The sequence below is a fragment of the Equus przewalskii genome, chromosome 24 (genome assembly GCF_037783145.1).
Source record: "Equus przewalskii isolate Varuska chromosome 24, EquPr2, whole genome shotgun sequence".
Taxonomy (NCBI): Eukaryota; Metazoa; Chordata; class Mammalia; order Perissodactyla; family Equidae; genus Equus; species Equus przewalskii.
The window spans coordinates 33,825,682-33,840,989 of NC_091854.1; the positions used below are offsets into that span (position 1 = coordinate 33,825,682).

The following is a 15,308-nucleotide window of genomic DNA, read 5'->3' on the forward strand; positions in this document are numbered from 1 at the left end:
CCCAGCAAGCAGCTCCAGCCGACAGACATCCTCACTGAGGCTTTGTTCCACCTGCAACATTCGTTTCGGTCATGGGAAGCTAAGTGTTTACTAAAATATGTTCACTTCTGTCAGTTAAAACATGACTGGAGTTTAAGGGTCGTCCTGGTGAAACTGCATTGGTAAGAGATGCGCCGTCTGTTCTGTTCCACGTTGGGATACGCCTGTGCTGGGGATCTACTGGTCCAATGTTCCTTGGACACAAGCAGAGCACCCATCACTTTATTAAAGTAAAATCTGAAACTGATTGGAATGTTTCCTAGGGGAAAAGAGAGATATAACGTGAGGTCTGTCTGAATTGCATGAACTGTGAGATCAAGTAACAGCGCTAGAAAACGTCCCATCAGCTGGAATCTAAGCTCACGGGGTCAGCGTTTTCTGGCTAAACTTATTACGGCGAAGCACTCGGCTTCGTATCTCTGCACTCTGCTCATCCCACAAATGAACGACTCTGACCTCCACCTGTTGCTTGGTGAGATCCACCTGCCATCATTCAATAACCCCATTCTTTGCCTTCAAAGACCTTTGAGTCGCCAAGGAAGTGGGAAGATACAGTTACGTCATGAACTGCACTGATGCCACTCCATCACTACGCAGGTCCGCAGTTCACGCCAGAAGCCACACAACAGAAGGAGGCGATTTTTCAAAAAGGCAATGCCTGTGGATGCTGGAAGGGGCAATACATTTCATCATTTTAACATGAATTTTTTCACAGAAAGAGGTTCTGTCTCAGGCTCTTGTTTAGTGCAGAAAATTTCTGGCCCTTTCCTTATAAGAAAACCTCTCTCTAACAGAGTCAGGCCTGCATTTTAGATGGAGGAGCCAACAGGTCATTTCAGAGCTGAAAAACACTTCAAGTATGTTCATTATTCTGACGTTTTGCAAAACAAAATGAGCTACTAACCTCAAACACAGCTTTGTGGATGCCAAAGGTCCACACTGTCATTAAACACTAATAAACCAAACAAAAATAGTAGATAAAAAGGGAAATAACTGTATACAACTGTGTGAGTCATTTTCTGAAGCACAATGTCTGACAAAATACTTTTTTTTTTTTTGAAACATATCAGAGAAAGCTTTCTGTGTGAAGCTGCCCTCTGATTCGTGCTGCCCAGCAGGAGAGGTGGCGTCTGTCTAATGACGGAGAGCCGCCATCTGAGAGGGGTTACAGGCTGCCTCTGCTCTCTGTCATTCTCAGTGACAAGGTAATGATGGATCCATTTACGTATGAGTGCAATTATTAAAAACCATGCTGTTTTCTTAACTGTCTTCATATCTTGGAAATATTTTATTAAAAATTACTTCTCTGACACTCAGGGTAAATGCCTGGCCGAGTTTTCCACATCAATTAAGTAAATGAGCCAGCCCCTCAGCCGCAGCCACTGTCGAGTGTCTTCTCCACGTCTGCTGACACTTCATCACTGTGATGCCTTCATACTGGAGCGACTGATTCACCCTTTTCTCTCCTTGTCTTATCGGTCTGAATCCGAAAGTTCGGTATTCACTTAAACTAAAAACTGCTCATGGCCAACATTTTCTCTGCAGTCATGATTTAGCACTTCTCCTTCACATTCACACCTTTTTTTGGAACCCAACACAAGGATACAATTTTACAGACAGCTCCCTGCAGGCCAGTCAGAACGGCTTGCTAGCAATACACCATCTTTTGCAGCTTTTTGTACTCATGTAATTTACTTTATCTAGCACTTATTAGGAAAAGGTCTTTATCCAGGACAAAAACAAAAAAGCAAACTACTTTGGGCTCTACAACTAGGCTGGCTGCCCCCAAACCAAGGACTATTTCCATCTGCGTCTAAATAGACAAAACTAGGTTCCTCGCTTTTTTTCCCTTCCACTTACTAATCCCCAAATCACAACTGTCACCGACCCTGTCCTTCGATGCAAAAAACCACCAAATATGGGCACAGACTGTACGTTACTGACCTGCTCCCACGAGGAAGGGTTTACTTCTCTGTCTTCAGTCAACTTAAGACGGCCACCAAGGAGTCCGAGCAGCAGACAATGATGTTGCTAACGACTTACATCTCTGCAAAAGTCTTCAAATGTGTGGCTAAGACACAAATTTATGTGACCCAATATAATGATTATCTGTTAGAAAGATTTTAAAACTAAGGAGTGTTAGGGCTTCAGTGTTGATGGACAAACTCATAAGAATATCAAGCATATCAGATGGTGAAAAATTACCAGTTAAGTCTTTTGAGGATAAGGTTTCTTTTCTGAAGGGAAAAAAAATCACCAACTAGAAAAAAGAACTCATAAAATGAGAAGCAGGTGTCACCACTATGAAGCAATAAAAACTAGAGAGAACTGGCCCTGAAAAGCGTTCGGAGGTATTCCAGGGTACCTTCTTTCCGTCCGTGTGTATTCTGACATCAGAACGTGAGGCGCTTCTCACCTAAGTGCTTGGAGAAGGCTACGGCAAGAGAGAGGCTGCACAGCCGTTCTGAGAAACTCTCTCTTCAGGCAGGCTCATGAGTAGCTGTAAGGCAGATGGCAAATTCTGATGGCATTAAGTCCTCAGTAATCAGGATATCCTGGAATCCATCCTTCTTGGAAGCTAACCACAGTGAAGGGACTTCCGGATTGGGATGGCTACCATAGAAGAATAATCTGGTGCTGCAGAGGACACTTCAGATTAGAAACGGATATTGGGTTGCCATTCCTTGAACTTCTAATGACTTGAGTGCATTTCCAACAACACCCACGAAAACTTTAACTACTTCTCATTACATGCAAAGTGGAAAATCCCTAGAAATTGGAATGTTTCTCAAAATGAAGGACAATAAGATGTTGGGGCCACATTAACCCGGAAGAGCTGGAGCATTATGGGAACGAATTCCGAACATCCACAGCTGTCTCTGGAGCCTACTCTCCATGGCAGATGAAGGTGCAGGACCACAGTAACAGAGTTCCCTGCTCAACACAGACCAGAGAACCAGGAACCAGAGGAACCCAGGACTGAAAAAGCCTAATGTTTCACAGGGGTCTAACTGTTAAGGAAAGGCGGTCAGTCACACTTGAGTGTGAAGAGACAAGCGCACAAACTGCCTTTCAATGGACTAAGTCATTCTGTTGTAGCTTAATTTCTCATCAAGCTTAAGAGATGCTTTGAAATAAAGTGGCTTTTTAATTCCTGAGGGGTTCTCCCATTTGAGAGACGTACTTTGTCACTCAGTGCTGGAGAGAACCCTCTCCACTTCAGCACATGGAGCGTTGTTCAGGATCCACCAGGAAACATTCCCTGATTCACTATGTGGATGCGAGCATTTCTCGCAATCTTCTAGGAGGTAATTCACCCATCACCTCAAAATGGGTGCCATGTCTTTGATTAATTGATGAGTTGATGATGTATCTGAACTGCCTGGAGGGACAGAGGTGGATACACAGGCATTACTGTGATCCTCTGACGAGCAGGACAGCAGTCACATGTGCACGCCGCGTCAGAAACTGCTGCACAGAAGAGCAAGGAGCTCCTGCCTCTGGATCTGTGAGGCCTGAGGATTTCCTTTTTCCCTCTCCCCCATTCCCCATATAAAGGCCCTTATTCTGTAGTATTAAAAAACTACTTTATTAAAAACATTGATGACCAAAAGAAGATAGAACTCTATTCCTATATAAATGGATGGTGTTATACTCAATTAATCATCAGTATGTAGGAAAAATACAGAAGCATTTAAGAGAGGGAAATAAGTCTGCAAATAGTATTTAGTAATCTGTATCATGTTTTACAATTTAATTGTACAAATTTAAGTTACAAATTAAATGTATTTGTACATACACCAATACACATGTGTGTTTACACAAACGTTTACACACACACATACTTCTCAGAACAACGGATGGCCATACTAAGTGCTCAATAAACACTGTCACGCATAAAACACTTCTATATCCAAATTTCAGCACATTCCAACAACAAAACATAAGTAAATTTACCTTTTATTGTTAATCAAATTGTGGTATTACTTGAGTCTATGAAATAATCTACATTGTGCTCATAGAATAGAACAGGGGTAGTAAGAACACTAAAGCAGTATTTTTTTGTTTGCCTTAGGGGTTAAAACTACCTTCTGTTTGAGTTCTAAATATTTATTTTATTAATTAATTTTTTGGGTGAGGAAGACTGTCCCTGAGCTAACATCTGTGCTGATCCTCCTGTTTTGTATGTAGGTCACCACAGCACGGCTTGATGAGTGGTGTGTAGGTCCACACCTGGGATCTGAACCTGCAAACCGCAGGTCACAGAAGTGGAGTGCAGCACCATGCCACCGGGCTGGCCCCGGAGTTCTAAATATTTAATAATATTTCTTAGGTCAATAAAACTCGTTAGATACAGGAAAATCAACATAGGAAACTCTGATCAATCCATCTATCTATTAATCTATCTATCTGTATCTTTCGTTTCTCCTCTTCCAACTATACTTTCTGGTTATTTTTCCCTTTGGTGAACTTAGTCTCAATTCAGAACAACTTTGTTTCCTCCAAGAAATATCTGCTTAGGTTCTGCCCAGTTTCATTACCCACAAGTAGAACCCGTCTGTTTCGGGAAGATTTCAACCTGGGGTGCAGAGATGTGCCTCTTGTGGGAGCAGGACGGCACTGCCTCGTGCACTTCCGGAGAGCTTCGTGGCACGTGGTATGCTGCACACTTTATAGAGATGACAGACAGGCTCTGACATGATGAGGGGGAGGAAAGAGGGGCGCGCACTCACTGACGCTCCTGTAACAGCAGAACTGCCGATGTGCCAGCACTCTCACCCAGTTCCAGTGGAGGACTGCGGTCTCGGGCCAAGAGCAAGCTCCTCCCCGCACACCTCCTAGCACACTCTCGACCCGCACCACAGCCCTGGGAACTTGTCCCACCAGCTCCCCTCCCGCCTTCACTGGGCTGTAAGCTCTTCCAGGGCGAGGTCTGTCTTGATTACTTAGTATTCTTCACTCTATCATCCTGCACAGTGCTCTGCATATAATAGATGCAGATATGTACGTACGTTTTCAATTTAATTTCATCGTATCTTAAACTCATACAGCACTTCAGTTTTCAAAGTATTTACCAAAAAAAAAAGCGTACATAGTATTCATATGAAGCTCTGTGGTTACTAAGTGTGCTTGGCATACAGTAAAAGCACTGCATGTCCAGTGCCAGCCAGCGCCTGCACATAGTTAGTGCTTAATAAATAGTGGCTCTTGTTTTATCATCTCATTTGATCTTTTCCCAGCTATGAGTTCGGAAGGTTAGGCTGTTTTATTATCGCTAATGTTTACATATGAGGAAATGAAAATTCAGAGTAGCAGTTTGCTAAAAATCCCAGACTTGTTCATGGTGGAATACAAGAAGTGCAGACTTTTGATCATTAATGTGTACTTTTCCCTCTTTATAATACATCCCTTTTCTCTCTCCCCAGTAAGCCTATGAAGGTTGTTGTGGCTGGAATGAAATTGGCCCTAAAGTTCCTTCTTACAACATGCTGAATAAGGCTCCTGATGGGCCAGCACTTCGCTACCTGAGCCGCTGTGCTGTGCTGACGATGGGGACAGGAGAGGGTGGGAGGAGGATTTCCAAATAAACCCACAGTACAAGCTACATCTCTTCCTTCCTTCCTTCTAGAATACTTAAACATTCCCATTTTCAAACATGAAATTAAAAATTTGGAGATTTGGGTAATTTATTCAATCAGACAAGACCAGCTGAAATGCAGCATCTGTTTTCCTGGGAGCTTCTGTATTCACGAAATTGTGCATCTAGGTTCCCTGATACAAGTGTAGCTGCGTGCAATCATTTAACAAATGTGTGCAGCAGTCTGCTTCCTGAGCGCCTGGCCCCCACTTGAAGGACAAGACAGGACACATGTGGGCTCCATCTTATTAGTTATTTATTTATTCAACTAATATTGGTTGAATGGATACCACAGCAGGCCTCAGTAATACAACAGTAGTTTTTTTGACCATGCTTTATCAGATATATGGCTATGACACACACACAGTGTATGTACCTGAGAAGAGTATTTCTTTTCTTCCAATAGGTAACCTTTAAGACTCCTATTTGGGCATTGAAAAAAAACAGCCTTGATAAAGAAGGCAGGCAGATTTTTGAAGTGTGGTTAGAGAGACAGTTCTGGAATACAGCTTTACTGTCATCACCCCTTATTTCGATGGATTTCTCTGATAAAGGAGGGTCACTAAGAGCAGCCTCTTGTTACTATCGGGTGTTCCGTGGTGCACCTGTCTTTAGAGAGCAGGTGCCAATACTAAAGAGATAATGCAAGACGATGTTGTCACATAAGGATGCTTCCCCACTGCTCCATAAATGCAGAAGAAAAGCCAAGACATCGATCCTATGGCAGTGTTCTGTAACAGTGACTATCCCATTACAGCAGGACACCGTGGGAGACTTAACCATTTTCCTTAATATATGCTAGTGCAGCAGAGAGTCCATGATCAATGCACTACTGTTACCAGTCTGCTGCCCTTTTACTGGCATGGATAATGGGCCTCCTCCTACATGTCTCAGCTACAAGTTTAACTTGGTAACTTCCCCCATGCTATCAATTGATGAGCAACTGCTGGCAGTCAAATGAAGACCAGCAGAGTTACAGTGACGCCAGCATGGGGTATTTAAAGCACAATAGATGAACCTAGGTCTGCAAAATTAAACTGTGCTCCTCAGAGTGGTGACACTGGACTCTGGTTCTACATGTCCTGGGCCGGTGGCTGACCAGATGTTTACAAAAATACTCTTCCTCAAGTGCCTTAAAAAATGCATTTCTTTACTTAATAATTGTGGTAAGAACAGACAGCATGCTATCACACTGCTTAATTTTGATCTTCAAAGATGAGGACTACTTAGTCTTTGGGAAGAAGTTTTTAAGAAAATAACTCCAACTAAACTCACTACTTATCAAATTTGACTTAAAATCTTTTCACTGAACTGTTTAAATTTTCTAACGTAATTGTGGCCGTTAGTAAGGTTGTACAATCACAATATAATTGAAGGCATACTATTTCTGAATATTTTTCTACAGGAGAAAATTTAAGTAAACTCTTAATCCTTGTTTTCAAACACACTACTCAATTTCAGTGAAAAGTCCTGTAATTTCACGTTTTTTCACACAAAAAACTTTTCTGCTGAAATTGATATGGATGTGCCCAGCGCAGGTGTGGTCGCAAATGGAGGAAGCCGTGTGACTGAGTGATCCGAGCAGCCCTCCGGGCCCTCAGATGAGCCAATTTTGGGGACACAGAACCTGCGAAGGTTCACAGGACAGCCACAAAGCTGCCCAGCAACTGAGGAAGAAAGACAGGAAGAACACTTAAATTCACGCATATTAGTGATTGAAAGGCTCAGAGACATCCAGCCTCGCTTTCAGGGATGTGAATGTATCTCATGTGGGTTCCAATCAAAACCCAGCTTCGTGGCCACCTTTTGAGGGAAGTGGTCCTAATTCTCCAGTCTGACTGAAAAGCTCTCCTTTCACTCCTGCACCGTTTGACCACCGTCAGCTTGGTAAGGTATGTCTCCCTCAATAACCCTAATAATATTTCACATGATTAGAGAATATTAACTTTTACAAAGGACTGGGGTATTCAAGACCTCATTTGATTGTTGTAACTTTGTGACAGAGATGGGGCAGAAAACACAGTTCCCATCTTACAGTGACCGACAATTGAGGAGATTTAATTTTATCCTTAAGGATAGGGACTTGTAACTCCTCTCTATGGCACACAGCCAGCACTCAACAAAGGTTCAATGCCTGGCTTGACTTGGAGGATGTGATGAGATGATGAGCCGTTCTACTTTGTGCAACTGGAGGAAGAGGAGAGCACTTCCTTTCTTGCAGTGAGGTATCCAAACACTGTGTGAGTCACTGCGAGAGGGCAACACCTTCTCTGATCTGTTTGAAAATAGGTTAGATTTCTTCTGTCTAGAAGCTGTTGAAGGCATTCCTACTTAAAGAAGGGCTAGGGAGCCCAGCACTGAGAGTGTAGGTGCCCCAGCCAGGACTGTGTGGGGAGCAGACACGAAGGGACAGACAGGGGAGCTGGGCGGGAGCAGTGCTCTCTCTCCCACCGCATGTGAGCGTCCCCTGGAGCTGCAGTCAGAATTCTGTTTGCATGGGTGGGCCTGAGAGGCTCCCGCCTAAGAAACTCCGAGGGACACCATGTTGCTGGTGTTGGTCTTACCTTAAGCAGCAAGGTTAGACCACACCTGACACAGACCTCCTAGTGTCTCATATGGGTGTTCTTGCACTTGTAGAAGAGAAAATTTGATATGGAAATCTGAAGATTTTCAGATGTAAATCACTGAGGTTACATAAAATGTTCTACGAAAGAGTCACTATTGGGATTCCTGATAAAGAGCTTATAGCAACAACTTATCTTTAAAAAACAAATTATCTTCAAAAACAATAAAGAATTCTTTTTTTTTAAAAAAAAGGGTTTGATTCACTTAAAGGAACACCCTCCATGGCAAGGATATTGGTAATAAACTTTCATATACTATCCTCATCAATGCCCACTGCTGAAGCTTACGATCAATGGTTTGCTTACTACTTGTTAATAATTGGATTTGACTGAATCGCAGCCCACAGACTGAGAACACAGGAAACATCAATTCTGAGAGGACTACTGGTGGCAAATTCTGCTTTCAGGTTTATTGAAAGTGCCCCAGATTCTCTGTTTTATAGGTTTTATTCACTGATTCATTCAATCAATTAACAATTATTGAGTGCCTCTTATGTGCCAGACACTGTTATGGATGCTGGGGTACAGCAGTGGAAGAGCAGCCCGAGTCCCCTGCTCACGGAGTGTATATTCTAGAGGTAGAAGACGGACACTGACAGCAGATAGCTGTATGGAGAACAGGAAGCAGGGTTATGAACTAGAAGAAGATGGAAGAGAGTCAGCAGCTACCTTAGATCTCCGGGAGCCTCTCTGATGAGGGATTATTTGAACAAAGACCTAAATGCTGAGGGTTGTTTGATTTTATGGGCAAAAAATAATAGATATCCACTTTGCTAACAGTTAATACCATTTTCTTATATGTCGTGTCCTAGGTGTAGTTAAAAACCTGCATTCCCTCCCTGTCCAAGGCTGCATAACAAGGGTTTGGGATAAGAAAAGTGGGGGATTTTTCAGGTCTTTCTGATTAGTTACTTTTTAAAAAGTATTACTATGTTTTTAATTTCAATATAAGTCCAGGACAGGGGACCTTAAAATACAAGCATAAACATTTATGGTATAAGAGGTTACTGAGTACAGAAGACAGAAACTTAGACTCAGCAACCAGATTTAGGCCGAAGTCTGAATTCTGGATCCACAGATTTACTACCTGTGTGGCCCTGGGCAAGTCACTTGACCTTTTATAATTCTCAGTTTTCATCTCTACAGAGGCGGGGTCACTCCATCTCAAATATTTTAGAGAAGGTAATTCTTTTAGAAACCCGGCACGCAGCAGGTGCTTGAACACCTGTAACCACGCTTTTGCCATGTGTCTGAAAGCCCAGTGCAGTGTCTGGCCCAAGGCAGGTGCCGGCCTGTTGCTTTCCTCCTTACTTATCCGCATTACCAGCTTCTCCACAACTTTCCATTTGTGCAGATGAACAAGGGTTGACGCGATGTGTATTTCTGCTTGATGATTTCACAGGACTCATGTAGTCAGTGCAAGATTAGCTTCAAAGCTTCGGATCTAGCCCACTTTGGAGACAACCGGGAAGCGGAGGAGCCAATGGGCTCTGTAAGAGAGGCAGTCTGACCTTCCTTGACCAACCTCATCTTCATCTCCTTAGCTCTCCTTCGCAGATGATCAGAGCTGTGCGCTGGAAGTGGGCGAAAGCTAATGGGGACAGGACGCCACCGACAGCCCTGAGAGAGCACGTGTGTCCCTCACGTCTGGCCTGGTCTACCCCCCAGAGTCTTCCTGTGCTCAGGGAAGCTCACCTTTTCTGCAGCCTGGGCCAGGGAGTCCTGAACAGGCACTGGGGGGCAGGTAAGGAGGCCTTGCTTCCTAAGTCACATCTGAGGCATAAACAAAGCTTCCTGTGAGCTTGTTTTGGAGAACTACCCCAAATGCACGCACACAGAGGCTGCTGGTGCATCCAGACACACGTACGTCCCACCATGCTCTGAAGGCAGCTCACATGAGTGCAGCACAAACAGCCTCCTACTCGATGAACTGGACCCCAGGGGAAATGCAGGTAGGCCCAATCAATGGGGGAATAGCATGAGGGTGTTCTCTGTGCCAAAAAGGGGACTGGGCTAGATGGTAAATTCCCAAAAAGGACCATCTGGTGGCATAAATTATCCAATGGCTGGTGTGAGTTAATGACACCAAAGTCGCCACGAACATGTACAACATCCTTCAGTTGAGTTTTAATGTCCTCTCAGGCCCCGTTTCAATTATGCCTTTCTATGCTGAATACAGCCAAATGTAAATTTATCCACTGACCCTCCCCAACACACATATACCATGAGCCTGCATGCTTCTGTAAGGAAACAGGGGCAGAGCAGGGAGAATGCGTCTAAGAGCACAAGGTTAACTGTGGGTGATTTTTCTATGAAATACACACACTCACATCTGTCTTCTCCCCCAAAAGGCTTCAGCTATTAAATGTTAGTTATTTAATAACTGCAAGGATATTGGCATTCAGATGCTAAGATTTATGATCAATTACGATCATAACGTGCAGACAGGAACAGGAGTTACTCTAAATAAAGGAGTCATTGGGTCAAAGATTCTACATTTAACCCCAATATGACCAAAAGAAATCTACTTAAGGACCCCAAGAGGAGTCTCCGGATGGAGAAGCTTCCTGACATCAACACACAGAGCAGCTTCAATACACACAAGATGACGTCAGTTCCAGACCCCAGCAAGGATGTGCCAAACCCATATATTGTGATTCCAACTTTCACTGAGGAAGGTGAACTGGCCAGGACTCTACTCAGCCTTTTACAAAGGGTTCAAAGAAGCCTCAGGCCTCGCAACGTCCAACAGCACGTGGGTCCTCACTGATGCTGCACCGGGGCACGCTCCCGCACAGGCCTGGACAGGGCAGCCAGTATTGCCACCCTCACTGAAGCCTGGCCTGCTCTTAGCCACATCAGGCGAACTGGCATGTACTAAGTGTGGCGTGGAGCTGACGTGCGGCCTCTGGAGGGGACCTGCCGCTAACAACCAGAAAGCAGCGGAGGCTAGTACCCACCCGCCAAGTCCCATGTCTCCTCACGACGATCCCACGTGTCTGTTTCCCACCCCCAAGCCTGGATCCCTGCAAAGCAGGACCCACAGCCCCCATCCATCCCTGAGTTTGCAGAGCCAGGCGTCGTCTCACCAGAGAATCTTCCCAAGGAAGGCTGCTGAACAAGTGAGTGAATGAATGAAGAGCGAGTGAGAGGTCAGGCAGAGGCAAAGCAGAGGGAAGTTCTGCATTTTAGTAAAGGGAGCAAGATAGAGGACTCCGCTCACCCAAGGGTGCTGAAGGTTTTATTTCGTTCTGTTCTAACTACCACTCAGTAGAACTGCCTGGGGCCAGGGATGGGGGTGGTATACATTTCTAGGAGTGTTTGCAGCTTCAGCACCCCCACAATCAGGATACACAACAGTTCCATCACCCCAAAACCTCCCTGTGCCTTCCTTCATAGTCACTCCCACTGAGGAGGGGCTTTGATAGGGAGGAGAGAAAGCCGTTAAATTTGAAGACCAAGGGTTTCTTCAGAGATTTTCTTGGTGTTCCTCTGTTCTCGCAGGGAATTACTCTGAGGCATGGGTTGGGGGAGAATGGTCAGAAAACATCTGTTTCAAACTTACTCTGTGCTAGGTATAATTCTTAAATGGGTTATGTATGTTACCTCATTCAACTCTTAAGAATGTTGAAATAGCTATTTTTATCAAAAGATTATAAAAATGAGGACACAGGCTCAGAGAGGTTAGGGAATTTGCCCATAATCACACAGCTGGCAAGGGCTAGAGCCAGGATTCCACTCTGCCTGTCAGTTCCAAAGCCCACCCTCCATCCTCCATATCCATTTGACTCTACACATCGAGGAAGCGCTGGAGCAGACGGCCCCTGGCCCACGGAGGTTAGATCTTGAGAAAGGTTTCAAAAAGCTCTGCTACCAGAATGATTCATGTTACTCTCAAGACTCCACAGCCAAGACTGGATAGCCCGGGAGGCTAGACTAGCAACCATCATCTGCTTAGTTCACTAGAGACGGAAGTAGAGGCTGTTCTTCCATTTCAACAGAAAAGCATGATGACACCCGGTAACAGGAAGTAGGTTTAAGAGTCTCCTCATTTTACAAAAATCCCAGTATAAACTGTAGCACAGGCAACCTGTTCTCCTTTCTAACGTTATCAATCCAGCTGAAAAAGTTCACAGGTTTTTATTTGATTATTAAAAGATACTCCACAGAACCACTCCGAGAAAGCAGCTAACATAGAAACAGAATCGGAGGCAGATGGATGCTGGATGGCAGGAGAGAACGTGAGCACGTGAAAAACCACACACACTCCCAGCCTCCTCCTTGGCTGGCACGGCCACCTACATGGGCAGCTGCGACACATGCGCGCTCACGCTGGATGCTGCGCTGCTCTAGGCTCGCGCCCCTCCTGCCCCGCGGGTGTCAGCCTCGCGTTCGGGCCCCTGCATCTCCGCCTCGTGCCTGGTGTCCCACCCCATCTTCGCCTCACGCCCGCCCCACACACCCCACTCCTGCATCTCCACCTGGTGCCCGGTCCCCGCCCTCACCTGGCTCCACTTCGTGCCAGCCACTGGACTGGCTGCCGCTGCCCGGGGAGCGGCCCTGGCCGGTGTAGAACGGCTCCTCCCCAGGACTGTCCATTTCGTCCTCCACAGACTTGAGGCGCTTCGTGGAGCTGGAAGAACAAATGGGGAGTGTTTAAAAGCCATCCCAACCACCTTTCTCCTGGACACTGCGTCGCTGGTGGAAAGAAGTCGAGGGGGGAAGCCACTGACCACTCAGGGTACCCAGGACTCTATCCGGGCTCTTGTGCAGCCCAGCGAGTCACTGGATGTGGAACAAAGTCTTGGGGCTGTGTTGTTTCAAGTGTCCAGGTCTGACTTTTATTGTCACTCAAGTTGTTGCTGCCGCAACATCCGGTCCCTTTTCCTTTGAAGAGCTGAGGGCTGGCGCCTGCTCCTGTCTCCACCTGGAAGTGTCCGCAGCAAGGCCACATTTTGCATCTCCTCAGGCAGTGGCTGGGACGGGGCCATCGGCAATGTCCCTAGACGTCACATCAACCCTGATGGCACCCCAGAGAGGACAGAAGTCAGGGCAAACGACCCTTCAAGGAAAGCGTGGATTGCTTTTTCTTTTTGACATGTTTGTCATCTTCCACTTGGATTTGTCCATTCAAAAACTATTTGCTGACTAGACACTGGAGATAAAACTGGACACCAGAGACAAAAACACGAGGAAGGAGAGCATTTCCCTGTGAGAATGACAGACGTGCCAAAAAGAGAGGCTGGGGATTTTTATGCCCTTCCTCTTTTTATGCCTACAGAAATTACCAAAATGAAGTTTGGGATATTTTGTTTTTGGAGATTTTTTACTTTTGGAGAGGTATGGTTGAGAACTTCCCAGAATGTAGCCCATTTCCTCCAATTGCAGGACTCACTTTTTCTCCCAATTTGAGGCTTCAGGCGTGAAAAGGTAGTGAAACGGTACATATTGCTAATCTTGTTCTAATTACCTTAATTGCTAATGCCTCTAACATACCGGAATGGGTGGATTTCAGACCTGGTGGGAGTGCCTGATGGTAAATCTCTTTCTTGTGCGCCATGGTACAGAATTCCCAATATGCTCTCGTTCATCACTTACTGTGTGCCTCCTACATGCCAGCTGCTGTGCTAGATGCTGGGACACAGAGATGGGTCAGATACGGCCTCTGTCTCCAGAGAGTTCACAGTCCAGTGGACGAAGAGACAGAGGTAAACAAACTTGTGCAAAAGAGAAACATAGGTATTATGACGGAACCACATGTGGGATATAGTGGGTCAGACGAGGGAGGGAGGAAGCAATGCCAGGCCTGGGAGGTTGAGGAGGCTGCCAGGGGAGACGGTTTCAGAGCTGTCTGTAATATTGGGAGTGTCCAGGGGACAGGCAGAGAGAAGGAAAGGGCAGACATGGTCTGTGTGCAGCTGATCATCTTGGCCCCAGGACACCCTCATGATCCAAAAACTAAACGGTTAATGTCTGGTACATGAGGGGCATTCCAGGCCGAGTCTGAGCTCATGGCGGGCAGCCTGGTATGCTCATGTCACACACGTTGTCGGATGTTTTGAACACCACTCCCAGGAGGGCCGTGAGGATCAGGCAGAAACGACATCATGAGCAAAGTGTGACCCGTGCAGAGACCTGCCAGGTGTCTGGTATGAAGTTGAAGGAAGGGAACAGCTTTTGAAAAGGGGGTGGAGGTTATGGACGTCATATGTCTGGACTTTACCCGACAAGCAACGGGGACTCCCTGAAAAAGTCTAAACAGGGAGTGACATCAGAGTTGTATTTTAGGAAGGTCACTCTGGTAGCTGTGCAGGTGATGGCTTTAGAGAAGCACAGGGACAAGAGGGGATGGAACTTGGAGGCGGGAGATGGTTAAGAGGCTATTGTGTCACAATAAAAAAATGCGGAGGGCTCAATTAAGGCAAGAAATCCTAATGATCAGAGTAGGCATTCCAGTATTCTTGGCCTCTGAGTTCTACTCTCATTAGATCCAGACCACCAGAAAGCACCATCTCTGCAGCCTGCTACTCAGCAACCAAAGAGAAACCTTTAATAGCTTATTTAGTGTTCTTGGCTTGGCTTCCCTTGAAGTTGGATGAAAAACAGTCAGTTGAAGTACTGTTCTATGCTTTATGTAAAACTGAATCTACTGAAGTTCTTTATAAAAGGATATACACAAAAAATTCCTTCTAATAAATAAAACCAGAAAAAATACAGTCTCTTTGATTGAATTCTTGTTGTTTCCTTTTATGAGAATATACAGATTATATAACCTAGTGCTTCCCTTCTTGCCATGGCAGCCAGGAATCTCGGGGCGAAGTGGAAGGCCTAACTCTCGGGGCAGGTTCTTGGTACAACAGTCTCTCCTGTCTCTCCATGTGGCCCCGGCCTCTCTTTCTGTAGTTCATACTACCTGTTCTATTTTAAAGTTGAAAGCCACTTGAAATCATTTTGGAAGGTGGAAGAATACAAATCGGAAAAAAGTAAATACTTCCCTTACGTTGCCT

General features: G+C 45.3%; 1 protein-coding gene across 28 annotated transcripts in view; it reads right to left on the reverse strand.

Annotated features, from left to right (window-relative positions):
- The window catches only part of NFIA (nuclear factor I A), a 520,766-nt gene that overhangs the window by 80,697 nt on the left and 424,761 nt on the right, over positions 1-15,308 (reverse strand). For all 28 annotated transcript variants that reach the window (XR_011532492.1, XR_011532489.1, XR_011532488.1 and 25 more), the window contains one exon: positions 12,807-12,934. Coding sequence is in view for 19 of the 28 variants with exons in the window: in XM_070592351.1 (XP_070448452.1) it covers positions 12,807-12,934 (128 nt within the window). In the remaining 9 variants the exon portion in view is untranslated. The remainder of the gene's footprint in view (positions 1-12,806; positions 12,935-15,308) is intronic.